Raw genomic sequence first — 27,076 nt, 5'->3', positions numbered from 1 at the left:
CATACAGAAGTGTATACCCCAACTTTGTTTTGCGGGACAACCCCTTTAATTTAAGGATTCTGTAAGCTGTAGTCAGTGTTTATATCTGCTTACTGGTTATTATAACATTCACCTGCATTCTTTGTTCATAAATATTGTATTGTTTTGTAACTCCCTTTGCTTCATCGATCCCGCATCTGCGCCGCAATACACCTACCCACGACGAATAGCTGAGGCTTTGCACTAAAGCAACCCCTATAGTTTGGCAATCCGTTCATTTGCCTGCAATAGGGATTCAGATAATAGAACTCAATAAAAAGGCCAAGTGTAAAAGGTTGCCAAATATTAAATGTTGCGATGCTAACTCCATCCTAAATGAACGAAAACTTATCTCCACAACGGAGGAAGTCTTCATACCAGGCTGCCTTTTGCAGCATAACCAGTCTTTGGTTCTTTTAGTGCAAACCATTACTAGAGACAGGAAATTGATATCCATAGCCAGACTCGTAGGAGCGTAACAAAATATATATCTTTCATAGCACAAGGGAAATCAGAAGAGCCAAATACACTGTAGCCAGTTATGAGAAACCCCTCAGTGCCCTGAAGCAAACACGAATACATGTTATGGCAGCAATGACGTAGGAACGCAATAGGATTATATGGGAAAATAAATTTCATTAAATACAAAGTATATTCCCCACCTCAAAAAAAACCAAAAAAACTTTATGATTAGAGATTAGTGAACGTACTGTCCGAGCTTGATGCTCGCTCCTCGAGACGAGCACCGCGCGGTACTCGAGTCAATACCATTTCCCCCCCTGCATGTTTTGCGCCATTTTCTAGCCAATAGAAACACAGGGAAGGCATTACAACTTCCTCCTGTGACGTTCCAGCCCTATACCACCCCCCTGCAGTGAGGGGCTGGGGAGATCAGGTGGCCGCCGAAATATTTAAAGCGGTCCCGCCCGCGGCTCGCCTCAGACACACGCTGGCAGAGATTAGGGAGAGTGCTGTTCCTGCTATAGGGAGAGTGTTAGGCTACTGCTTGCATCTTCAAAAACCCCAACGGTCCTTCATAGAGCCACATCTTACCGTGTGCATTACTGTTGTGGCTGCTGGGAGCAGTTTTGCACAAAATTTTTTTTTTTTTTCATCTTGGGCTGTGCAGGCTATAGCGTTCTCAGTCTGCAGTCAATTATACAGAGTATAGGGGCAGTACTGGTCAGACAGGGACAGTGGTAGTGTAGAATCCTGTCAAGTACCCCCAACAGTTCTTCTTTGGACCTGTGACAGTCTGCATTTTACTGTGTGGCCGCTTGGAGTTGTAGTGGCTCACTATTACCCAGCTAGGCCTTTTTTCAGACTGCAGTGTGCGTTACATAACCGCTGTCAGCCTCCAACTGCAGGCCAATAATTGCCTCATTTTTTACACCGCTCTGTGCGTCCCGTCAACTTTACGCACAGCGTGTGGCGACCGCCCCTGATAGAGGGAAAGACATACACGATATCTAGGCACTGCAATGGGATTTCTTTATGTACCGTCTGTGTTCCGTCTAGCCAACCATGCTGTGGGTGCACACAGACTTGCCATAGCGGAGTTGTACCTGCTTGGCACTTTAAAAAAAACAAACAAAAAAACAACAGAATGTCTAGGGCATGGCGTGTGGGCCGCAGCCAACATGTATTCCCTCTCACGTAACCTCAGCTATCCGGGGCACTGCAATGGGATTTCTTTATGTACCGTCTGTGTACCTGCTAGCCACCCATGCTGTGTGTGCACACAGACTTGCCATAGCGGAGTTGTACCTGTCTGTCCCCAAAACACTGACAGACTTGGGTAGGGTGCAGAGTGCAGATGGTTTACCCCTTGCGCTGTCGATGAGGTATTCGACACCCAAACAGAATGAGTAGTGTGTGGACACATGGAGTCCCCATTGCTATGTCACTTGCAAACACCTTGTGTGGCCCAAGGTGCTGCTGGGACAGAGGCTGACCCAGGGCCCGCTCACATACTTCTACACATCTCCACAATGAAGCAATACTCGGTGTGGGAAGTGCTGGGATGGCAGTGGAGTCCACTTTATGCCCACGTTTGCAGCTCCTGAGGTGGCACAGGATTGGAATGAAGATCGAACGTCAATCTATTATCAATTCTTAACTGCATTGCGGGCTATCGCCCCTTTCAAAGAGGGTCGCTGCCTGGCCCTGCCAACCCTCTGCAGTGTATGCCTCTGGTTCCTCCTCATGGCAGACGCACTTATAAATACACATGAGGGTGGTGTGGCTATGAGGCCAGCGTGTGGCATGAGGGCAGCTGAAGGCTGCGCAGGGACACTTGTGTGCGCTGCGGACGCAGGGTCGTGTGGGGCGGTTGGGCAGCATGTAACCCAGGGAAAGAGGCAGCGGTGTGATCCGCAGGCAGTGTGGTGCTTAGCTAAGGTATGCCTTGCTAATGAGGGTTTGTCTGCAGTAAAAATTGTTGGGGGGGGGCACGCTTGCCGCTATTGTGGCTTAATAGTGGGACCTGGGAACTTGAGATGCAGCCCAGCATGTTGCCCCTCGCCTGCCCTATCCGTATCTGTGTCATTTCCATCACTTTTGTAGTTTTTCCAGATTTTCACAAATGAAAACCTTAGCGAGCATCGGTCATATACAAAAATGCTCGAGTCGCCCATTGACTTCAATGAGGTTCGTTACTTGAAACGAACTCTCGAGCATCGCGGAAAGTACGACTCGAGCAACAAGCGCCCGAGCATTTTGGTGCTCGCTTATCTCTATTTATGATCCAATTTCATTTTTTTTTTTTGGACAACCATTGTAGAAGGGTCCTTCATAGTGAATTTTACATAAGAGATTAGCAATCCAAGTCTGAGGACCTAACCAAAAGAAAAAAAAGGAAAATCTTCATATGGACATAAATGCGATCCAGTAACAAATAAAGCATAGTTAAAAAAAAGGTATACGCTCATCTCGGGAATCCTATCTCAATGTGTTTAAAAATCGAAAAATGCATTTCATCCATAAGAGGTTTATAAAATGCTCCGTTCTCCAGATATTGATTCCTCTACCTCGAGTTTTACTGTTAGTTTCAAAAACGTTCCGTTCTCCAGATAAACAGCTTATGGGTGAATGCATTGTTTTGCGATTTCAAACACATTGAAATAAGGATTCCAGAGATTGTTATACCCCCTTTATTATAGTTCATAAAGTATGCCATCAGACGAGAAAAAAAAAATGAATATTTAAGAGATTGGAGATCTACATCTCCAGACGCCAAATGCGCACAATATACGCTTGGAGAGGTGAGATACCCTACGTAATTGCATAGGGAAAAGAACATATCTTGAACTTGAGACTAGCCATTTCAATGGCTTGGAGAATTGGGGCTTATGGCATATGCAAATGCACATGCCTTGTGTGGGGGAAAGTACAATAAAATACGCTAATGTGTGCGCAAAAAAAGAAATGTTAATTTTACAAAACGACTTTGCTCATCTGTGCACAAATATGCATGTGCTTGTGTGAATCCAGCCTAAGAGATCATGATACTGTAATTCAAAAGACTAGAATACACTCGTGATGAATCCATTCCCCTAGATTAAAAAAATTCAGACTACTGGATAAATATTTGAAAGGTGATCCTTGCAGATAACTATTTATTAAAGGTCAGGAAGTTTGAGAGCTGAATTTGTTCCCCCCCCCCCCCCCCCCCTCCTTAAATTGACCCTCATGGGACCAAATCTTGTGATTGGCGAATATGCCCAACAGCCCCCTCTCAGCCCATGTCCCTTCAATCTGCTGGTCCTGGGTCCTGTATTCAGCCTTCCAAAGTGGTTGATGCAATCTTCAGACTACCTAATCCCCACAGTGTATTGGTAGTGTTAGACTACTAACATATTACACCTGCTCGCCGATTGGCCAGCAGTGCTCACATGATTAGTGCTGGTCAGGGTAGTATATGCAGTGTTTCCCCAAAAATAGGACTGTCTTATATGAAAGTTTTGCCCTAAAAGAGGCAGTGTGTCTTATTTTCATTAAGGTGTGCGTGTCTTATACTCACATGGTCCGTGGTGTCTGGATCTCTGGCGCTGCTAATCTCCGGTGGTCATGTGGCAGGCTGCAGTGTCCTAGGCGTTCACACAGAACTCTCCTTCTGGTGATGGGGCTTTGAACAACCCCCTCCTCCAGCAAACGAGTGTTGTTACTGGCTCACGAACACCGTGGCTCAGCCAATCAGAGCCGGCGCTCGGTGAGTATTGAGTTTTTTTTCTTCAACTTGCTAGGGCTTATTTTTGGGGCAGGGCTTATATTTCAAACCCATTCTCCTCCCCCTCATCCTAAAAATAGGGATAGGGCTGGGTTTCAGAGAAACACGGTAATATGCATTAGGTAGATAGAAAATTGCAGTTGCCATCTTCGATTTCTGAAAACCAGATCACAAACCAGCTAATCACTGGGACATCAGCAGAGAAAGCCAGCAGGTAACACACCGAACACTCCAAACCAGGATAGAAATTTATCCCAAAACCAGAAGGTTGCTTTAAATGCCATACCCAAGAAGAATGATCAGGTCCTGCTCAATATTTTGACTGACCACATCCATTTCAATATTCCGTAACAATATGAAAATTAGGCTTTCATACCCTTCAGTGATAGATCAGGTTATGACGCATCAGCCCCTAATACCCAATGTTACTCACCATTATACAGTGCAGCCTCAGGGTCTTCAACGTTGATAACCATTACTTTCCAGTCCGTTTCTCCTTCGTCGATCAATGCCAGGGTTCCAAGAACCTTAACCTTAATGACTTCTCCCCTTTCACAAACCTAAAAAAAAAAAAAAAAAAAAAAAAAAAAAAAGCAAGTTCATTACGTACATTTTTCATGCAGGAGAATTAAAGGGGTTGTCCCGAGGCAGCAAGTGGGTTTATACACTTCTGTATGGCCATAATAATGCACTTTGTAATGTACATTGTGCATTAATTATGAGCCATACAGAAGTTATAAAAAGTTTTATACTTACCTGCTCCGTTGCTGGCGTCCTCGTCTCCATGGTGCCGACTAATTTTCGCCCTCCGATGGCCAAATTAGCCGCGCTTGCGCAGTCCGGGTCTTCTTTTCTGAATGGGGCTCCGTGTAGCTCCGCCCCGTCACGTGCCGATTCCAGCCAATCAGGAGGCTGGAATCGGCAATGGACCGCACAGAAGCCCTGCGGTCCATGAAGACAGAGGATCCCGGCGGCCATCTTCAGCAGGTGAGTATGAAGACGCCGGACCGCCGGGATTCAGGTAAGCGCTGTGCGGGTGGTTTTTTTAACCCCTGCATCGGGGTTGTCTCGCGCCGAACGGGGGGGGGGTTTAAAAAAAAAAAAAACGTTTCGGCGCGGGACAACCCCTTTAAGTATATAGGTCAGTGTTCCAAGACGTCATGTCTCCCTGCCACAGCCGTATAGAAATAACTTACTGCAATTCAATGCTACGGCTACCCAACTGTACGGGTGATTTTACACGCAACCATTTATCGTTTACTCGTTAAGTCGTTTACATTCACTATACCAGCCAATGAGAATGACTGAAGCATTGGTATTTAAAGTGAATTAGCAAACGAGCCAATGGTCATCTTCATGCCTGCATGAAACAAACGATAAGCAAACAAGTTATTGCTGATTGCTCAGTGTAAACACGGCCAAAGATCGTTTAAAAGGCAAACGATCCAGTAATTTTTTGAATGATAATCGTTGTGCCTAAACGCACCTTAACCCACTAATTGTACCCATTTTCAGATGGTGACAATGTTCAGCTTCAGACCTACTTAAAGTTCATTGTCCTCTCCAATGTCAACTATCCCCAATTAGTTGCTCCAAGAGTAATTTTATACAAAACCCATCAAAAACATTTAGTTACATTTTAATCTCCTGTTTGACATTTATAATAGACAGAGATTACATTATTACCTTACTTCCAATGTCACATACGTCAATAGGGTCATTATCGCCACCAAACCCTGTATTCTCGTCAATGTGAGATGGATTTTCCCAAGTCTGGAAGAAAAATGATTAGTTATTTTTTGATTATCCACCTAAAGGTCAGGTGCTGTAATCACGGTCATTGAGAAGAAATGATATTTGAGAAGAGGAGTTCTACGGAAATATTTGCTACTTCATTTAATCTGAAAATAAGCTACTCTGCAAGACAAAATTAATTCTGGATAAGGTCCTATAGGTGTTTAATCAATGCTAATTGTGAACAAAATTTAACCCCTTAGTAACAAGCCTGTTTTTTTTTGGCCTAAAGGCCAAACGATTCTCATTGTTGTATTGGAAGAGCCATAACTCGATCTAGCTATATGAGAGCTTGATTTTTGTAGGACTTTTTTCTTAACTTGACACCACTGGGTGGAACACACATTGTAGACATTAATATTTGTGCCAACCTAAAACTTTATCTGGATCAGCACAATTACTGCGATACAAAGTTTCTATTAATTTACATTTATTTATTTTTTTAAAGAACTTGTGCACAAAACACACTTTTTAAAGAAAAAAAAAAAAAAGCAATTGAATCTGTATCGGCACATTCTAAAGGCTTATTCACAGGAGCGCATATCGGCTGCCATTTTCACAGCCGGCTGATATGCGATACAATCTGAGCTGTCCTCCCCCTTACCGACTCTGCTGCTCTCCTCCCCTCCAGCTGTCTGCAATGACAGGGGGCAGGATGGGGCAAAGCCAACCTCCCACCCCCTCCTCTCAGCCAGCAAGGGAAGGGGTTGGAACTTACTTCTGCCCCCTCTCGTTGCAAACAGCCAGAGGGGAGGAGAGGGGGAAGAGGCGCAGAGAGCCGGTAAGGCGGAGGACAGCTCAAATGGTAGCGTATATCGGCCGGCCGTGAAAACGGTGGTCTATATACGCTCTTGTGAATAAGCCCCAAGATCTTTTTTTTGTTTTTTAAACCATTTATATTGGCACTAGTTCAATATACATGCTATAAGAACCCATTGCTACCTTGCAATTACACTGCGGAGTACCGATGGGTGCTAGAAGGAGCCTCTGTCATCTGCTTACATGTTGCAGTTGCTATTCATTGCGGCGTGTAAGGGATTAAACAGCCAGGATCTGAGATTTCTTTGCTACTGGTTGTTAGAGCAGGAGCCTGTCAGTCAGTGGTCTGCCAAGCCTTATGCAAGTTTCAAGGCCATTACCCGTCAAGGCATTAACTACACCCCCGATATATATTACAAACAAACCATAGCAACGGTTTTAAATAAAAGCCCCAAAGCAAAAACAAATCAATGTACCTGCATCTACAAGAGCAAATGAATCCTTTAGAAATGCCCCTGAATTTCTGCATCAATTACATTTAAAGATTCAGTCTGATCGTTCTTGGAGTCACAAAACCAGTTGTACAGCCATGTTTCTGATTGAGCACATTGAATAAATATCCTCATTGCTGGGAGAAAAAGTAAGCGAACCTCTGTGTTAATGACTTCAAGAACGTCTCTGCAGATTGTTTTTCGATTAGTGAGGGGAGATTGGAAATGTGGGTTTCAAGGCGCTTTGCCCATTACACGAGTCATTGAGCTGACTGCATAGAAGTTGGTGAAAGTAGTGCTAACTTCATGACAAACTAAAGGTGTCAGGATCGAAATATTAAGTATCCCATGTGGAACACGGCATCTTGTCAAACATTCATCCACCTTTGATTAGTGATTACAGTATGGAATGGGAAAGGTTTTGCTACAATCTGTTGCCTTATCTAGAGCTATAATCACAATCAATCAGTCCCCCTGAAAGCAACACCGCAGTCATCCGAAATTTTGTTTTGCTATAAATAGAGGAACATTTTCTAATTTATACTCAATTCTCTGCACATCCTACATGTAAAAAGCAAAGTAAATCGTTCGTATCACTGCAAGAGGGGTTACAGATCCATTCTTTATATAAGTCATCGGATTAAGCATTTTTCATATCATAAGTGATCCTTCTGAAGTATTTGGCTAGAGATGTCTGAGCTTCAGCCTAGAACATACTGCTCTTATGTCTTGGGTTGATTTATTTATTTTTTTAATATCCTGTTGTCTGACCTTACTTTCTTTTGTGAGGTGGGAGTCTAATAATTTGAACAGAAGGCAACCAAGAAGTCATATGGATCAAATTGTACTATTAAAAAGTATAACTTGTCCTGCAAACACAAAGACACTCACACAGGTGGGTGGTGGGGGCCTTTGAATGTGGCATAAGGAAAATGCTTTATAACTAACTTTTTTACGTTTTTAAAGTAAAAAAAAAAAAAAAAAAAAAGAACACAAAACAAGAACCACCATACAAATCTGGTATAGATGCAGTCGTACTGATCAGAACAATCGTACTGATCAGAAATAAAGTAATATAAGTATACTGCACCATATAGGCCATTAAAAACAAAAACAGCAAAATATGCAGGTCACATTCCTTTTTTTCTATTTTTTCCAAAGGCAAGACTTGATGATCAAAAAAGGTTTTACGTTCCCAAAAATGGGATCAGTGAAGATTAGATCTCATCCTTTGTAAAACAAGCCCTCAGATCTGTCAATGATAAACATAGGGAAAAAGAAAAAAAGTTACGGCTTTTGCTTGGAATGTGTCGACAGAAGCCAATTTTTTTTTTTTTTTTTTTTTTAAAACAAAGACCATTGTTTTGAACAGTGTTCTATACATGAGCAATTTTTACCCACATTGCAGTGAGGGTAAAAAAAAAAAAAAAATCATGGTATGCCCTATCTTTGGGTGTCCCTCTGGAAGGGCCCACCCTTTTTTTTTCAATGGGGCTGGAAAACATTGCACAGCGTGAGATGTACATGTGAGTGTGCTGTGAGGTTTTCCAATGAAAATAGGAAACACCTACCGATCCTTAGGCATGGCTTTCTCGTGTTTGGGTCAAACGCCTCCCATCACTTCATAACAGTTGTGATCCTCAAGCACATTGCAATCGCAGGCACATCGCACATTCGCAAGTGCAATAATCTGGTAGGGTTTCATGGCCCGATAACACTCGACTGCGTGAAAGTAGCCTAAAAACGGATCCCCAGAATACTTGCTCCCTTAATTTTATGCTGCACTCTGGGGGTCACATGTCTAGTTTTCATACACGGAAGTTCGAGTCTTAAAAGTGCAGGTGTCTCTAATAAAGTGTCACATTCAGTGTAGTTTTTATATCAGATTTGAGTGCCAAAATTCTATTAAGGAAGAACGTTTTTATGCAATCTTTAATTAGACAATTATAATCATCAAGAAATGCACAAAATTCTAAAGGAGACAGTTTGCTTCTTCCCTCAGACCTGCACTTGTAAAAATCCTCCTCATTAAAATACAGTGTCCACTTAGCACTCTTACCGTCAACCTTTAAGATCTACAACCTCTACTGAATATCTGTGAAGGCTAGGAATCAAAAGGAATTCCTACAGGTTTTGTTAAATGAGGTTCAGGTTTTGAAGCCTGTTCAAAAGTCTGTAAAACTATCTAATGATCTGGACTTAGAAATGTATAAAAGTTTGAGCAAAGTTTTTTGCAGAAATAGTTTGTCTGCACTCCGCTATAAGGTTCATCTGAAACCCAAGAGAAGGTCCGTAAGATACATCTGGTCAATAATCACTGCGCAGAAAAATTTGCCAAGTACACACCCTGCAGGATGTAAGAACTTAAGATATCTCCAGGTTACATTGACCTCAGTAGTTCTAAAGGTAACCGTGAGCACTTTGAGCTTAAAGTTTTCCTTCTGAAAAGCATTGGAGGAAACATTACGGGAATTTAAAGGCTTTTGCCAGGGGTCCCAACCTGATCCCAAGAGTGTACCTGTGTATCAGGCTCTAGATAGGATGGAAGTACATGAGCAATAGCCTTAGGAAAATGGAAACTAGAGCTTGGTGTATAAAAAAAATTAAAAATATTGCTTCATCAATATCATTAACTATAGTAATGTGTGAATATTCACCTTCCTTTTTTGTCTTGTTGCATTACAACCTGGAATTAAAATTTATTTTTTATTGTGTTTTTTTTTACCATGTGCTTTATATAACCCACCTATCACTATGAAAGTGCAAAATACCTTTTACTGTGGAAGAAAAGACAAAACACAACTTTAAAGAGCTTGAAAAGGTCTTCAATGCAACCTTTTGCTGCAATTACAGATGTAAGTCTCTTGGGGTTGGTCTGTTAGGTTAACACCTCTAGATAATGGGATTTTTGTCCATTCTTCCAGGTAAAACCGCTTCAACACCTTCAAATTAAATGAGTTACACGTACCAGGCTTCAAGTTATGTAACAGATTGTCAATTGGAGTGAGGTCTGGATTTTTACAAGGCCATTTCAAGATGAATAAAGGCTTCTTAAACCTCTCCAGTATAGCTTTAGCTTTATGACCCCGGTCCCACTGGCAGGCAAATCCCTGTCCCAGTTTCCAGCAGACTGCAATGGGTTTTCCCTGAGCATTGTCTTGTATTTACTACCATTTACTACCCAGCACTTCCAATCACTCGAAAAAAAAAAAAAAAATCACGTAGCCTCATCATGCTGAAAATGTCAAATGAACCATTAACCCCTTGAGTGGCACGCCCGGAAATTTTCCGGGATGAGCTCCACTGCTCATAGTGACATAGCCCGGAAATCTTCCGGGGTATGTATCACTATGGGAGCTGCAGAGCACAATGCCACAAGCTGTGACAGTGTGCTCTGCCTGCACAGACCCACAGAGAACAAAGCAAGGGCTTTGAAAAACCAGCAGAAGATATTGCTGATATGCCGGCAATCTCCTGCTTTGTTTACAGGTTGCCATAGAGACCATCGACTTGTCAGAAGCAAGCCGATGGTCTCTGTGGCAGGGAGAGCTTGGTGCTTGGCTGTGAGAGGACAGCTAGGTACTAGCTCTTACAGCAGAGATCAGAGAAAATCTCCGATCTCTGCTGTGTTAACCCTTTACATGCTGCAGTCTATGTGACTGCAGCATGTAAAGGGCTGTCACTGCAGCATGTAAAGGGCTGTCACCATCGGACCCCCGGAATGTGATCAGGGGGTCCTGATGGTCCCTGTGAGAGTCCCCTAAAGGGACAAAAAAAAAAAATATTAAAAAATAAGGAAAAAAGTTATAAAAAATTATAAAAACACTTGTCTCCCTTTACTTTGTAAAAAATCAAATACACAATCACACTTGTGGTATCCGTGTGCGTCGTAATGACCCAGAGAAGGAAGTTAATACATTATTTAACCCCTTAATGACATGGCCCCTTTTTTTCTTTTTTCCCCCCATTTCTTTTTTTCCTCCCCCGTTTAAAAAATCACAACTTGTCCCGCAAAAAACAAGCCCTCATATGGCTGTGTCAATGGAAAAATAAAAAAGTTATGGCTCTTGAGACGCAACTGCAAAATTAGTTGAAATTCAATGATTAGACCATTTTAAAAAACCTGCCCTGGTGGGCACGACAGGGTGGTAGGAAACCCGCCACTCAAGGGGTTAAACTTAGATAAATCCTGTGCAAGAACTGTAAATACCTCTAGGCCAAGTAACTTCTTCCTTCTTTAATCCTGGCATGCAAGTATTTCATATTTTACATAGAGATTTAATAATTATGGAGACCTAGTATTCAACCCATAATACCCTTAAATATTAATATTACTCCTGGCTCATAATCATGCTCACCAATGCGTAAAAATATTTATGATCAGGATTTCTCAGAAGAGCTTGAATAATCCTTGACAGCTGCCCATAGCAAAAACTTATCTACAATCAAAACTTCCTGCATAACATCAATTACATTTATGTTCTTATTTCTGGAAAGTTGGAATAAAGTATTAGTTTTCAACCTTCTATTTGGATGTGTTCCCATTGGAAATCTATAAAGTAAAGAGAAGCTAGTTCATGTATCTACTGCTCCATTTTAACAGCATTTACTTGCCCACTCAAAAGTCAAATGCAGCGGTGTAATGTGTACTTACTGCCCCCCCCCCCCCCCCCCCCCGTCACACAACTGCTCTATGTGACAGTGACTTTGTGCCTTGCCTAGCTGCACGGCCTAGATGCAACTGGAACCTCTGCAGCCTCAAAAGTTTGGCCTATGGTCAAAGGAACAGGTTATCTCATGGACATTACTTTCAGGTTCAGGTGCTGGCTGGGGTAAGAGTCAACCTTGGTTTATAGGGCATCACTTCCCCTTCCATGTCTTTTCGCCAAAAAAATAGGAACGCACATTTAAACAAAAAAAAACAAACAAAAAAACCCACAAAGACACATTTTGGTGAAAAATAACCCTTGAACGTTCTTGCCCACTGTACAATGCAGTGGATGACCTCAATGAAATATAAAATTTCTTTGACAAGTTAGAAGTGAGATTTAACCAGCTAATGTCAACTTGATAATGATGACAACTACTCAAAAAAGTTAGGATGCGACTTCACTAATGAAGCAGCAAGTTGAGTTGCTGTGCTTTCAGTGATACTGAGAAACGGCACAAAGATTTTTTAAAAAAGATGGTCAGTGGAGCTACCCTTCGAATTAGATGTGAAGAGCCATGAAAGCACTTATGGAAGTACTGCCAATCTAGAGGTGCGCCGCTCTTGTAAGGTTGAACATACAAATAGTGAGTGTAGGCAACACAATTCAAACAAATGTTTGGAAAATTACATGTTCTCAGAGCATTGCGTCAACTGGGAAGTTGTGCTGTTTACCAGATTTTCTTTACCTGCACCCACCATTCAGCGATACCAAAGTTTTTAACCCTTTCCAATCCAATGTCGGGCCTGCCCCGACATCATAATTTCCCTCCACAGCTCCGATGTCGGGGCAGGCCCGACACTGCCATGCAGGAGTGCATCTGCACCCGATCGGCAGACACATCGGGTGCAGATACACTTGTGCACTGGTCCTCATCGAGGACCCCCGAGGAGAAGGCAGAAAGGGTTTTTAACCCTTTTTGCCTTCTCCTTTACACATTACATAGCGCTCAATTAGCGCTATGTAATCCAGGAGATTTCGGCCGGCGATCATTTGACCACCGGTGTCAGCTGACCCCCAGCGGTCACATTAAGCCTGCATCATGGCGGGGGTGGGGTGGGGGGCGCTTACCTGTCCGGCGTCTTCCGCATTCTCCCTTCTGTCTCCCGGCTCGGCGATCATGTGACCGCTGAGTGCCACCCGACGGCTGAGCCGGGAGGCAGAGTGAAAATGCAGAAGACGCCGGACAGGTAAGCAGCCCCCCCAGCCCTACCCCTCCCCTCCGTGCAGTGAGCACCCGCACCCTCCTGAACTCTGTCAGATCAGGAGGGTGCAGGGAAATGTATTTTTTCTCATCCATTCTCACCAGCTTCAATTTATTTGGAGCTGGGGAGAATGAATGAGAAAAAATTGGATTGGAAAGGGTTAATACAAAAGGCAAGTGTAACAAGTTGCCTTCTCCATAACTTAGGCCTTACCAAATCTTAGCCAGGTCTAGGAACAAGTAAGGGTATGTTGTTGGGCAGGAGCCACACAACTTGGTTGATAACAAATTGGAAAGAAACTGCATTGCACCTAGGGAGGTTTATGTCACGTAAGGCATGTGTCACCTGTGGTTTGGTTCCTCCAGTGGTCAGAATTGAGCTCCCCTTAAATGATCAGTATCCCACCAGCAGTGAAAAAGCCTGCATCAGTCCTACAGATGTGGTATACTTGCTAGTTTATTTATTGCTATGTATAAACTAAACCAAGTCTCCTACCCAGTCTATATCAAACCTATACAAATACACTAAAGCAGTGATGGCGAACCTATGGCACGCGTGCCAGATGTGGCACTCAGAGCCTCCCCTGCTGGCACGTGCCACTGTTGGCCGCTCACCACATTAGTGAAAACCGGCAGGGGTGCTGCAGCTCCCCTGCCGGTATTCACTTAGCAGCGCTGCTAGAGGCGCTGATCCTGGTGCACACTGATGTCAGTGTGCAGCCGGGATCCTCCCCTGACATTTCCTACCTGGTTCCATGAGAGCAGGGGGAGGGAGAGGCTGGGGAGTCACTGTGGGATGTCACTATTACCACTGTACGGTGTCACTATTACTACTAGGGAGACCCACTGTGGGATGTCACTATAACTGCTAAAGCCGCTCTTGGGGGGGGGGTCAATATTACTGCTGGGGCCGCTCTGGCGGGGGGGGGGGGTCAATATTACTGCTGGGGCCGCTCTGGGGGGGGTGTCAATATTACTGCTGGGGCCACTCTGGGGGGGAGGGTCAATATTACAGCAGGGGCCGCTCTGGGGGGGAGGGTCAATATTACTGCAGGGGCCGCTCTGGGGGGGGGGGGTGTCAATATTACTGCAGGGGCCGCTCGGGGGGGGGGGTCAATATTACTGCTGGGGCCGCTCGGGGGGGGGGGGGGGGGTCAATATTACTGCTGGGGCCGCTCGGGGGGGGGGGGTGTCAATATTACTGCAGGGGCCGCTCTGGGGGGGGGGGGTCAATATTACTGCAGGGGCCGCTCTGGGGGGGGGGGGGGGGTCAATATTACTGCAGGGGCCGCTCTGGGGGGGGGGTCAATATTACTGCAGGGGCCGCTCTGGGGAGGGGGGGGGGTCAATATTACTGCAGGGGCCGCTCTGGGGGGGGGGGGGGGGGTCAATATTACTGCAGGGGCCGCTCTGGGGGGGGTCAATATTACTGCAGGGGCCGCTCTGGGGGGGGGGGGGGTCAATATTACTGCTGGGGCCGCTCTGGGGGGGGGGGGGGGGTGTCAATATTACTGCAGGGGCCGCTCTGGGGGGGGGGGGTGTCAATATTACTGCAGGGGCCGCTCTGGGGGGGGGGGGGGGGTCAATATTACCGCAGGGGCCGCTCTGGGGGGGGGGGGTCAATATTACCGCAGGGGCCGCTCTGGGGGGGGGGGTCAATATTACCGCAGGGGCCGCTCTGGGGGGGGGGGGGGTCAATATTACTGCAGGGGCCGCTCTGGGGGGGGGGGGGGTCAATATTACTGCAGGGGCCGCTCTGGGGGGGGGGGGTCAATATTACTGCAGGGGCCGCTCTGGGGGGGGGGGGTCAATATTACTGCAGGGGCCGCTCTGGGGGGGGGGGGGTCAATATTACTGCAGGGGCCGCTCTGGGGGGGGGGTGTCAATATTACTGCAGGGGCCGCTCTGGGGGGGGGGGTGGTCAATATTACTGCAGGGGCCGCTCGGGGGGGGGGGGGGTCAATATTACTGCAGGGGCCGCTCGGGGGGGGGGGGGGGTCAATATTACTGCAGGGGCCGCTCTGGGGGGGGGGGTCAATATTACTGCAGGGGCCGCTCTGGGGGGGTCAATATTACTGCAGGGGCCGCTCTGGGGGGGTCAATATTACTGCAGGGGCCGCTCTGGGGGGGGGGTCAATATTACTGCAGGGGCCGCTCTGGGGGGGTCAATATTACTGCAGGGGACGCTCTGGGGGGGTCAATATTACTGCAGGGGCCGCTCTGGGGGGGGGGGTCAATATTACTGCAGGGGCCGCTCTGGGGGGGGGGGGGGTCAATATTACTGCAGGGGCCGCTCTGGGGGGGGGGGGGGGTCAATATTACTGCAGGGGCCGCTCTGGGGGGGGGGGGGGGGGTCAATATTACTGCAGGGGCCGCTCTGGGGGGGGGGGGGTCAATATTACTGCAGGGGCCGCTCTGGGGGGGGTCAATATTCCTGCAGGGGCCGCTCTGGGGGGGGGGGGGGTCAATATTCCTGCAGGGGCCGCTCTGGGGGGGGGTCAATATTACTGCAGGGGCCGCTCTGGGGGGGGGGGGGGGTCAATATTACTGCAGGGGCCGCTCTGGGGGGGTCAATATTACTGCAGGGGCCGCTCTGGGGGGGGGGGTCAATATTACTGCAGGGGCCGCTCTGGGGGGGGGGGGGGGTCAATATTACTGCAGGGGCCGCTCTGGGGGTGGGGGGGTCAATATTACTGCAGGGGCCGCTCTGGGGGGGGGGGGGGTCAATATTACTGCAGGGGCCGCTCTGGGGGGGGGGGGTCAATATTCCTGCAGGGGCCGCTCTGGGGGGGGGGGGGTCAATATTACTGCAGGGGCTGCTCTGGGGGGGGGGTGTCAATATTACTGCAGGGGCCGCTCTGGGGGGGGGGGTGTCAATATTACTGCAGGGGCCGCTCTGGGGGGGGGGGGGTCAATATTACTTGTGGGGTCGCTCTGGGGGGTCAATATTACTTGTGGGGCCGCTCTGGGGGGTCAATATTACTTGTGGGGCCGCTCTGGGGGGTCAATATTACTTGTGGGGCCGCTCTGGGGTGGGGGTGGGGGGTCAATATTACTGCTGGGGCCGCTTTGGGGGGGGGGGGGGTCACCATCACTGCTGGGATATGTTTACATGAGGTGGAAATGCTGCAAAATGTCCTCAGCGGAAATGTCTGTGGCAAATTCCACAGCATTTCCGCATCCAAAAGCAGTCAAAATCTGCACCGTCTATTTTGAAACAGCCCTGTCCTTTTAAGAACGACTGAGGTAAAATCATACGTCGTGATAAGCCCCGACATGTTGGCACTTTGCGATAAATAAGTGGGTTTTGGGTTGCAGTTTGAGCACTCGGTCTCTAAAAAGTTTGCCATCACTGCACTAAGGGAACACTTGTAGTCTTCAGAGTGGAAGTTTCCAAACCTACCGCAGGCATTCGTTTCAGAGACATGATAGTAGATCCTCGTGTTTAGTGTAATTGCAGTCTTAAGATGCATAAGCAAATACAAGAACTGCCCAAATGAAGAGGAATAGTAGGACTGTATTCTAGAAACCCGAGAATAGAAACTGAAGACCGAAAATCACTGACGGCAACAAAACCACTGGAAGAGTACCATAAAAATAGTATTCCGATTATACACTTGTCTTGGGAATCCTCTGGCACAAATTCTATACCCAACACAGTTTACAAGATGCCATATAACGTCCCGGCAGCGCTTGGCACCATAAATACAGTTCAGGAATGCAGCCAATGTTCCAGGTTATTCCGAGCTTGTGGCTTTAGGTGCATACAATCATTACCTGTGGGAGGGCTCCATAATTCCATATATAGCCCTTGTGAGGGAACACGTTGGCCACGTAACGCAGCTTGCCTTTCTTCACATCTTGTTTGATGGGATTCAATGGGTCTTTTGTGGTAATCTGAAAACAACCCAAAAACAGTGCTTGAACATTTTTAAAAAAACAAAACTACTTTCAGTGTTTCAGTGAGACAGGAGGTACACCTGCAGAACAATGCAGGAAATCTCACACACATCCCAAGCTAGGGATATACAAACAACCGAGTCATTCCCTTTCTTGCAAGTTTCCTTTATCTCGCATTTGGTTTTGTAAGATCCAATATAAAAAGGCTATGAACAGCCCTTTGACACAATAGCATGGATTATCCCGAGCCAAGGATATTACATTCGGCTGCAGAGTAATGTGATTTGGTAAAGTAGGGTCTGTTGGGATAGAATAAAAGTAATCCAAAATATATGATCGCCTCTAACCACTTCAGCAGAAGCGAGTCTTATAAAACTGGATAGATGCTCATAGAATTGTTTATTAGGTACCCTGCTATAAAGATTGTCATTCTACATGGGGTAGCATGGTGGCTTAGTGGTTAGCATCGTTTCCCTACATCGCTGGAGGTTCTGGGGTCATACCAAAAAGAACATCCACATGAAGTGTGCATGTTCTTCCTGTGTTTGGTGTGGGAGGGAGGAGAAAGCCTACACAATACATACTAAATCGTTGAACTTGGATTATGAGCCCCAATGGGGACATCAACTGATGTACAGCACGGCAGAATACATATGCACTATATAAAGTCTAAAATATAGTTGGAGACTTTACCTAATCACTTACAGCTCTAACATACAAACCACTTCCATGAAAGTCAAGATGTAAGGACATGACACACCCATGCTACACATACAGTGCCATGCAACTGCCATTAAAAGCTTGACTCATCACAACCATAAAACAATGTACAAGATTTAGTTTAATGCTGATTTTCTTATATGCGAAGAGCCTGTTGGCAATTTTTGGCAGAATTGCGTACAATGATGAGAAAGACTTCTAGAAAAAGTATTGTTGCACTTGAACCCCTTAAGGACCAGACACTTTAGAGATTTTACCCATGTGGTAGTTTTACTGCCCCATTTTTTCCTTCAGCTACCAAATTTTTTGCTGCGTTTTCCCTGTGACATGTAGGGAGATTTTTTCAGTATCTTTTTCACTGACTTTCCTGTTTTTTTTTTTCTTCGTTTTATTGGGAGTAAAAAGCTAAAGAAAAAAAAAAACAAACTAACATTTATAGGTTTTTTTAATTAGTATATTTACGCTACAATAAGGTTTGGGAACGGTTTCCTCATTTTGTTTCGGATGTTTGATATATAATATGTATGGCTTTGGATTACAGGGGGCATACGGCGACAGTTTTGGTTGGTGTCGGCTTTGGGTTATTTTCTATCTTATGTATATGTTGTATTCTGTATTTTATTTACTGATGTATGCAATTATGTTTTTTACTATCCATGTCCTCCATGACGTCATACAAGACCTCCGGGGGGGGGGGGGGGGGGGGGGGTCACTTTTTTCCTAGTTTTTTATTTGACACTTTCCCACTGTAGCTGGGGCATCCATAGCTGTAGCTAGGCTCCCATAGTGGAAGTTACACTTCTGCTTTCACTTTTCAGTACACAGTGCTCATTGAGCACTATGTACTCTGGAAAGAAAAAGACAGAAAGGGTTAAAACCCCTCCTGCCTTCTCCAGGTTATCGTCTGTCACCAACAGCTGACAACCAGTCTTGCCTTTGATTGATTGCAAAGGCTGGAGGCTTAAATCCCCACTGTAATTTGACATAGGCTAGGGTTTAAGCCCGGGACTGGAACCAGGTGGTGCCAATTTACAGTGCCTGGTCCTAAATGGGTTAAAAGGGGTTTTGTCCTAAATAAAAGATTACTTACCCATTTCTCTCCTAGGCAGCCTTCAAGCATCTTCTCCAGCCCCCCAGGTCAGTGTAGGCTACGCCACTAATGACATAACGTTCACTGCATAGGAAGGAATGCCGATCTGTTGCCGAGACTGCACATGCACGCTGTCTGGCGAGTGTTGATATACTATTGCAGAGACAGCGAGCATGCAGTCTTTGCAATAGCTCGGCATGTCACACTAGGCTATACATCGCCTTACAGAAAGGAGAATGCTGGCAATGGACGCTTCGTCACTGGAAGATGAAGAATCAGCCAGCTGGAGGTGAGGTGACCAAAGGGACTACAGGAAACAGAAGACGCGTTAAGACGACCAGCGGGTCTTCACTGCTGGACCCCAAGAGCCGTCATGATCTCAGAGCATTGGGTTGTGATGTACATACATTATGTCACAGAATATACATAAGCGGCTGCGCCTGCAGTAGGAGCTCCCTGTTCAGCTATGCAGTTAGCTGAAGACTGATTTCTCAGTGAAGTCCTCTACCTGCATAGCTAAAAATAGTTTGGGGGTTTTGTTTTTTTTAAATGAAAAAATTAATGAATAGAACAGGCTGCTAAAACACATTACAAAAATGCTTGTCTCTTGTACATTTTGAGGGATTGAAAATAAAGTGAGGCTATGCTTTAAGCCCTTAACCAGTATTGAAGATACTTTTACATACTATACCTCAAAGTCCCCCCCCATCCCCTCTAAAACTGGCCGTAAATATGAAATTTGTTGGCAGATTCATCAAGTTTTCATGTAATCTAGCAGGAAGTTAATGCCTTTGAAGGGTCACAGACATTAGATTACATGCAAATCCCCAAAGTGGAAGAATGAGGAGGACTAATCATGTGCTTTAGTTTGTTTTTTTTGTTAGCCAACCATCCAAGTCAGCGATCTAAAGTGTATGGCCAGCTTTAGATTGGACACTAGTAAAGAAGTTTTCTTTTTTGTTTTTTTTAATTGTCAGTATATAGGTATTTAGAAACGAGCAAGATAAAGTTTTTTCTGACTGGTTCCACACCAAACTACATGTACTAGGGAAGGATGAGGGGTAGGCAAAGTCATTTATGGCACCATGGTAGAGGCACTTTTTTTTTTACTTTTACCAATCTGCATTTTCCTGTATGAATATGAACATTAGGGATTGGTAAAAAAAAGTTGGTCAATACAGCTATTATGCTGAATTTCCGTGCCAAAGTTGGGGACATTCTGAAAGCCCCAGGCTGGGCACCCAACAAAGCCCTTAAAAGTGTATGGTCTAATATCAGCAACTGGCCTATAACAATTGTTCACCAATGGTTTGTTGGTGTCAAAAGTAATGAAACTAAAAACACAACGACAAGGTTTCACGCTTTCAACAGACACAAACATGGAAAAAGCTGTTGAAGTTTTCTATATAGGTTCATACAAGTTTTAACTGACCTCCATCTTTGCATTAGTCCATCGTGGCACTTCTACAATCATATTGAATATGCCCTGTTAAAAGAAAAAAAAAAAAACGTTAGAGGGGGAAAAAAAAAAAAGTAATAAGTCATGATGCAGATAAATGTTCCACTTAACACCCAATACATTTTTTAGTACCAGTTTTCATACTCCAAGTGCAAATTTAAAGGCCTTCTTTAAACGCTAAAGTCCATCCATTACATCTTATCCAGGCTAGTACAATTAAACGTTATAAAGTAATCACGTACAACACTTGCTTTAGATTTAATTTTCCTGATACATTTACCAACGTTAATGTTCAGGCTTTACAGAGAAAAAAGTTGGAGAGCAGGTCTGAAGAAAATCTTTGCATCTCTTCACATCCAGCTCCTACCAGAGCACAGCAAGCCATCAAGATAATTACTTCAGCCTGTCATCATGTTTCAGGAGTTTAAGTCTTGAAGTGCAAAAACATGGAGCCTTTTAGTCTATATCTCATCTTAAAAGGACAATACAGAAAACCAAGTACAGAGCACTAACAACATAATGCTTATAAAGTACTTACAGGGAACCTATCATCTAACTTGCAGTCCATTCTGCTGGCAGTAGAAGCTGAGCAGGTTGATTTAGTGTTGTGGGAGAGATTCAGTAGAAATGATTTTAGTTAAATATCTCCACTAGAGATGAGCGAACGTACTCGGTTAAGCACTACTCGTCCGAGTAATGTGCCTTATCCGAGTACCGCTGTACTCGTCTTGAAAGATTCGGGGCGCTCTGCTGCCGACAGGCGAGTCGCAGCAGGGAGCGGGGCAGAGCGGGCGGGAGAGAAGGAGAGAAAGATCTCCCCTCCATTCCTCCCCGCTCTCCCCTGCAGCTCCCCGCTCCGCAGCGCGTCCCGAATCTTTCAAGACGAGTACAGCGGTACTCGGATAAGGCACATTACTCGGACGAGTAGTGCTTATCCGAGTACGTTCGCTCATCTCTAATCTCCACCCATTCTGAGCTTAGAGGTCCAGTGGGCGGTCCCATCAGTGATTGACAGCCTGCCCTGTATACAGATACTTGTTAATCTCCTATAGGACCGCCCACTGGACTTAAGCCCTGAATGAGCAGAGATTTAAATGAATAAAAGATAGTTTTATAAGAAGATCCAGTAGAAATTGTATCAATCTGCCCAGTTCCTCCTGGTCTCCAACAGGATGCCTGCAGAATGGATGGCATGTTTCAAGAATTCTGTAGTGTCTTGTCAAATAAGGACAAGACAAAAAAAAGGAGGAGTGTAAAAATTAGGAACTGCTGCTTTGCTTACTATGCACTTCACAAATAGGAGAAAAGGGATTAGTCAAGACAGGATGTCACAGCTGAGCGTCTAGATAAGACTATTGGCCCACTGGATCACCATTACAGTAGGTTGATACGGGACAGAAACACTGTAGGGTGTACGCTTCCGAAGACTCTACAGCATTTCCGCACACAATTCTGCATTATGGTGTGGAGTTTAACCAGGAATCAGTTGCATATCTGCATCGCTTCCCCTCACCTTGGACTACATGGAGCAGTCAACGCACCCCGGCACAGGTCCCCCTCTGGCAACCTCTAGTGAGCACCACTGGTTGGGAGATTCCACTTCTGCATCACCTGACTTTTGGCTCAGTGCCGACTAGAGGCTGCCAAGAGTTGTGTATACGAGGTGAAGGGGAGCGATGTATAGCTGCTAAAGTCCACTGCAGATACACACCAAATTCCTGGTCAAAATTCGCACCCACTGTGCGAATTTTGACATTAATGTGGAAATGCTGTGTAATTTTCTGCAGTGTTTCCGCCTTATGTTAAACGATGTTTGACAGTAGCCGCCAGATGATCAACACTTGCGTCTTTGGTTCGGTACCTTGGACAGCAGTCAGAAACGTCTAGGATATGTAACCTTCGGCAGGCACATGTGTCGCATGTTATTAAAGTGTAGCAATGAGATTTGCTCCTGAGGAAAATAAAAACTGCATGATTTAAAGAAGCTCCTTAATTTGTAAAGCTCATCACTTAGGAACGGCAGCAGATGGATTTATTCTAATGAGTTTAGAGCGCATTACATTGATGGTTACCCAGGGTGACTTGCAGGTGAAAATCCCATCATTGCCTGCCAGAAAGTGCTCCAAGAGGGATTTAAATCTAAATGCTGTTAGAAGAAAATAAGTACCGAGTCAATTAAACTTCATTCTACTCAAATTCTGACTGGGATCAGAGAGGAAAAAAAAAAGTCTGCAAGGTAATTTATATCAGATATGTCACCATTACTTCGAGGTGACAGGCAGAAAAAGTCTAAGTGGATGTAAGGAAAGCATGTTCAGAGCCGCATTGTAAAAATGTGATGGGAATCAAAAAGATCAAAAGTTTTGTTCCAGTTTATTGAGGGCCTGCAAAAATATATTATAGCAAATTGTGTATTTGGGAGGCAGCAATGATCTCACAGGATTCCAAGGCTTAAAAGTCCAATACTTGACTGTCTAAAACACACTGCAAGCACTCCAATAGTCAAATGTGAACAAAATAGCCACCTGCCCAGCTGGGCAACTAAACAGACTGGTTCCCTCACCTAAAAGAGAAGTTCAATAATGAACATCTTAAAGGGGTCGTCCCGCAGAAGCAAGTGGGGTTATGCACTTCTGTATGGCCATATTAATGCACTTTGTAATATACATCGTGCATTAAATATTGGCCATACAGAAGTTATACACTTACCCCCTCCGGTGCGGGCGTCCGTCTCCATGGCAACTACCAAACTTCTCCTCTGGTCGCTGCAACACTCGCGCTGGCGCACAGAGGAATCCTCTTTTGGAGGGTCCGGGCTCACGAGCTGCGCCCTGGCTCCTCCCCCTTCTCAGTCATCGCATAGCTCCGCCCCGTCACATGGCGCCGATCAGCCAATGAGGTGGCTGTAATCGGCAGTGGAGCTCAGACGGGAGAAGACCCGCGGCGCACCCCGGGAGAAGACCCGCGGCGCACCCCGGGAGAAGACCCGCGGCGCACCCCGGGAGAAGACCCGCGGCGCACCCCGGGAGAAGACCCGCGGCGCACCCCGGGAGAAGACCCGCGGCGCACCCCGGGAGAAGACCCGCGGCGCACCCCGGGAGAAGACCCGCGGCGCACCCCGGGAGAAGACCCGCGGCGCACCCCGGGAGAAGACCCGCGGCGCACCCCGGGAGAAGACCCGCGGCGCACCCCGGGAGAAGACAGCGGCCATCTTGGAAGATGATTTTTATAACTTCATGAAACAGCTTCATGGTGAGTAGAAACGCTCTAAAAAACCGATTTACATTGGGTAGTTTGTGATGCTTGCTTAACATGGGGGACTGGGGTGTGCAAAATTTTTCGTTTTGGCCGCGGGACAACCCCTTTAATGTGGTCCCACATCAGGCTTGTGTGGCTTTCTTGCCTCTCAGTCTGCACTCAACTCAAGACCAGATGCAACCAAAAAGTGTGTGTAGTTTTCTGATCGTTACAGATTGTTCACTTACTTGCAAAACTGCAGCCATTAAAAAAAAAAAAACAAACCTCAAAATTATCCAGAAAAGGTCCAGGACTAATCACATGGGCATAGAGGTTAACCAAACAAAAAAAACTCAACTAGGACTGCGCACACACACGGGAAGGTTTGTTGTTTTTGTGTAGATCATTGACAATAGACCACCTTAATCAACCTTTATGCTCTGAGCTCTTACCAAATTTCAACCCTTTGGAAAATTAAAGGGGTTGTCCCGCGCCGAAACGTTTTTTTTTTTTTTTTTAACCCCCCCGTTCGGCGCGAGACAACCCCGATGCAGGGGTTAAAAAAACAACCCGCACAGCGCTTACCTGAATCCCGGCGGTCCGCCGTCTTCATACTCACCTGCTGAAGATGGCTGCCGGGATCCTCTGTCTCCGTGGACCGCAGGGCTTCTGTGCGGTCCATTGCCGATTCCAGCCTCCTGATTGGCTGGAATCGGCACGTGATGGGGCGGAGCTACACGGAGCCGGCATTCTGCACGAGCGGCCCCATAGAAGACTGCAGAAGACCCGGACTGCGCAAGCACGGCTAATTTGGCCATCGGAGGGCGAAAATTAGTCGGCTCCATGGGAACGAGGACGCCAGCAACGGAGCAGGTAAGTATAAAACTTTTTATAACTTCTGTATGGCTCATAATTAATGCACAATGTACATTACAAAGTGCATTAATATGGCCATACAGAAGTGTATAGACCCACTTGCTGCCGCGGGACAACCCCTTTAAGAAAAAGCTTGAAACGGCAGCTTAGAATTTGTGGAGATTTTAATATCCTGCATATTCAAGACCTGGATACCACCGCCAAAAGTAACAACTACACCAACAACTCCCCACTCAGCACTTGACAAAGACTCTTCTGAGTTGAAACGTTGTGGGCAATAAAGTTTCTCTGGAATTAACCCCTGAGTGCTGCTCTTATCTACTCTTCTTTAACAACTCCCCACTGGTTACAGCATGAAGACTTGATGTATGGCGATGGTCAAAGACTTCACATCTTATTCAGACAGGCATGGTACTTCGTCACGCATCAATATTCCGCACCACTAAACGGGTCTTGATTAGTGTGCCTGTGTAATTGACACTATAACATGGTCAGACCATGCTCTAGCCATGTCAATTCAAGTTTCTCCATGTGCAACCAAGTTTTACATTTGGAGAAACTTTTTTTTTTATGTGACTGGAGCCCCAGAAAACAGAACTGCCCATGTCAAAGACTCTCCAATCACACTATGCAAAAATACAAAAACATTTTTCTATAAAATTTCTCACTGGCAGTGCTAGGTTTATGAAAACAGTGCAATTTCTTAGTTAGGAAGACAACCTACCCAAACAATCCAATACTCAAAACTGGCCACTCATGTTCTTCTAGTCTGAGAAGTTTATTTTTTCTGCTTGCCATTGGGAACGGGGAAAAAAACAAACGAACAAACAAACAAAAAAAAACAAAAAAACTTTCCAGATTATATCCAAAGTGTTCTCCAAACTGCTGGGTCTCTCACATTTTGGAAATGTCATTTAAGCTCTCCTTTTTGGTCCCAAGTGCTTCAGTTGATCAACCATATAAGTCCTATAGCAGTTCCCCAAACAGAATTAGCCTTATTTCTTTGAACTGAACATTACCCAACTCATTATAGGACTATTTTATGTCAGTTTTTTCATGCCGCTTACCTAATTGCCAGAAGCTAGAAAAAGGTGATTTGCCTTGCAGCTTGATGACCTCATTTATATTGTTTCCACTAATTGTTGATATGAGAAAAGAACTAGCAGTGCAAAAGTGTAAATTAGGAGTATTTTTGCACAACTGGATGCCTTGGTTGATAAACATAACCATTAGCCAATATAGCATATTACATATTCAAGATACAGCCATGGAGAAGATCATGCAATACTTTAATGGGTTATCAGGAGAAAAGGTTTATAATGATATCACTCCATGTTAATATACTTCCTCTGGTGCTACACATTGTGCCCCTGTTTTGGCAAGAATGTTCTTGTACACAAATGATGTTCTGTATGGTACGATTGCCTTACATGATACATGACTCTTCCCAAGTCACCTAGCTATGTAGAGCATAGTCTTGCACTGCCTCTGTATTAGCATTATATTTTAGTACAATAGCCATGTAAAATATGTATAGTAACTTTAGTTTCAGAATGTTAAATATTGGGAAAAAAAACAAAAACAAAAGCACATACCCATCTATATAAAGGTCTCAGCTCATAATGCATATCAGAGCTAAAAACAAAGCCACAAGGAAGAAAGTGCCTCTATTGATCAGACAGGATTGTTTGGAGACACAGATCTAGAGAGGGCTACAGGGGGGAGAAAGGAAAAAAACACGACCTGAAGGTTCCTAAGAGCACAGTGGCCTCTAGTTCTTAAATAGAAGGCATTTGGAACAACTAGGACTCTTCCTGAGCTGGCCAACCCAGCAAAGTAATCAAAGAAGAGCCTTGGTAAGAGGAGACCAAGAACCTAATGGTCATTCTGGCTGAGCACCAGAGATCGTGTGTGCAGATTGGAGACCCTTCCAGGAGGACAACCATCACTGCAGCACTCCACCTATCTGGGCTTTATGGCAGAGTGGCCAGAAAGAAGCCTCTCAGTAAAGAGAGACACAGCAAAGTTGCTGGAGTTTGCCAAAAAGCACCTAAAATGACCATCAGGCTGGGAGAAACAAGATTATCTGGTCTTCAAAAACAAAATTGAAGCCAAAAACTTCAATCCTAAAAGTGCCATATCTGAAGGAAATCAGTCACCGCTCATCACCTGCCCAAAGCAAAATAGATCTTCTTAATGAAAACCTGATCCAGAGCATAGGAGATCTCAGACTAAGCAAAAGGCTCACCTTCCAACAAGACAATGACCACAAGCACACAATGCTTAGGAGGGGCTTAGGGACAACTCTGAATGTCCTTGTGAGTGACCCAGCCAGAGGCCTGACTTGAACCCAATCACACCTGAAAATGGCCCCCATCCAACCAGACAGAGCTTGAGAAGATCTGCAGAGAATATGGCAGAAAATGCTCAAATCCAGGTGTGCAAACCTTCTAGCATCCTATCCAATAAGACTTGAGACTGTAATCATCGCCAAAAGTACCAAAGGACAATACCTATGTAAAAGCAAAAAATAAAATTAAAAATAAATTCAGTTTTCACTTTGTCATTATGGTGTACTATGCGCAGAGTGA

The 27,076-nt window shown here is 45.2% G+C and overlaps 1 protein-coding gene across 1 annotated transcript in view; it reads right to left on the bottom strand.

The window, feature by feature from the left end:
• PPA1 (inorganic pyrophosphatase 1) overlaps positions 1-27,076 on the bottom strand; it is a 66,812-nt gene that overhangs the window by 18,032 nt on the left and 21,704 nt on the right. The window contains exons 3-6 of the mRNA XM_066600559.1: positions 20,346-20,399; positions 16,981-17,100; positions 5,933-6,019; positions 4,680-4,806 (exon numbers count right to left, since the gene is read on the bottom strand). Coding sequence (XP_066456656.1) covers positions 4,680-4,806; positions 5,933-6,019; positions 16,981-17,100; positions 20,346-20,399 — 388 coding nt within the window. The remainder of the gene's footprint in view (positions 1-4,679; positions 4,807-5,932; positions 6,020-16,980; positions 17,101-20,345; positions 20,400-27,076) is intronic.

The sequence above is a fragment of the Eleutherodactylus coqui genome, chromosome 4 (genome assembly GCF_035609145.1).
Source record: "Eleutherodactylus coqui strain aEleCoq1 chromosome 4, aEleCoq1.hap1, whole genome shotgun sequence".
NCBI lineage: Eukaryota > Metazoa > Chordata > Amphibia > Anura > Eleutherodactylidae > Eleutherodactylus > Eleutherodactylus coqui.
This window is presented reverse-complemented; position numbering and strand designations above follow the sequence as displayed.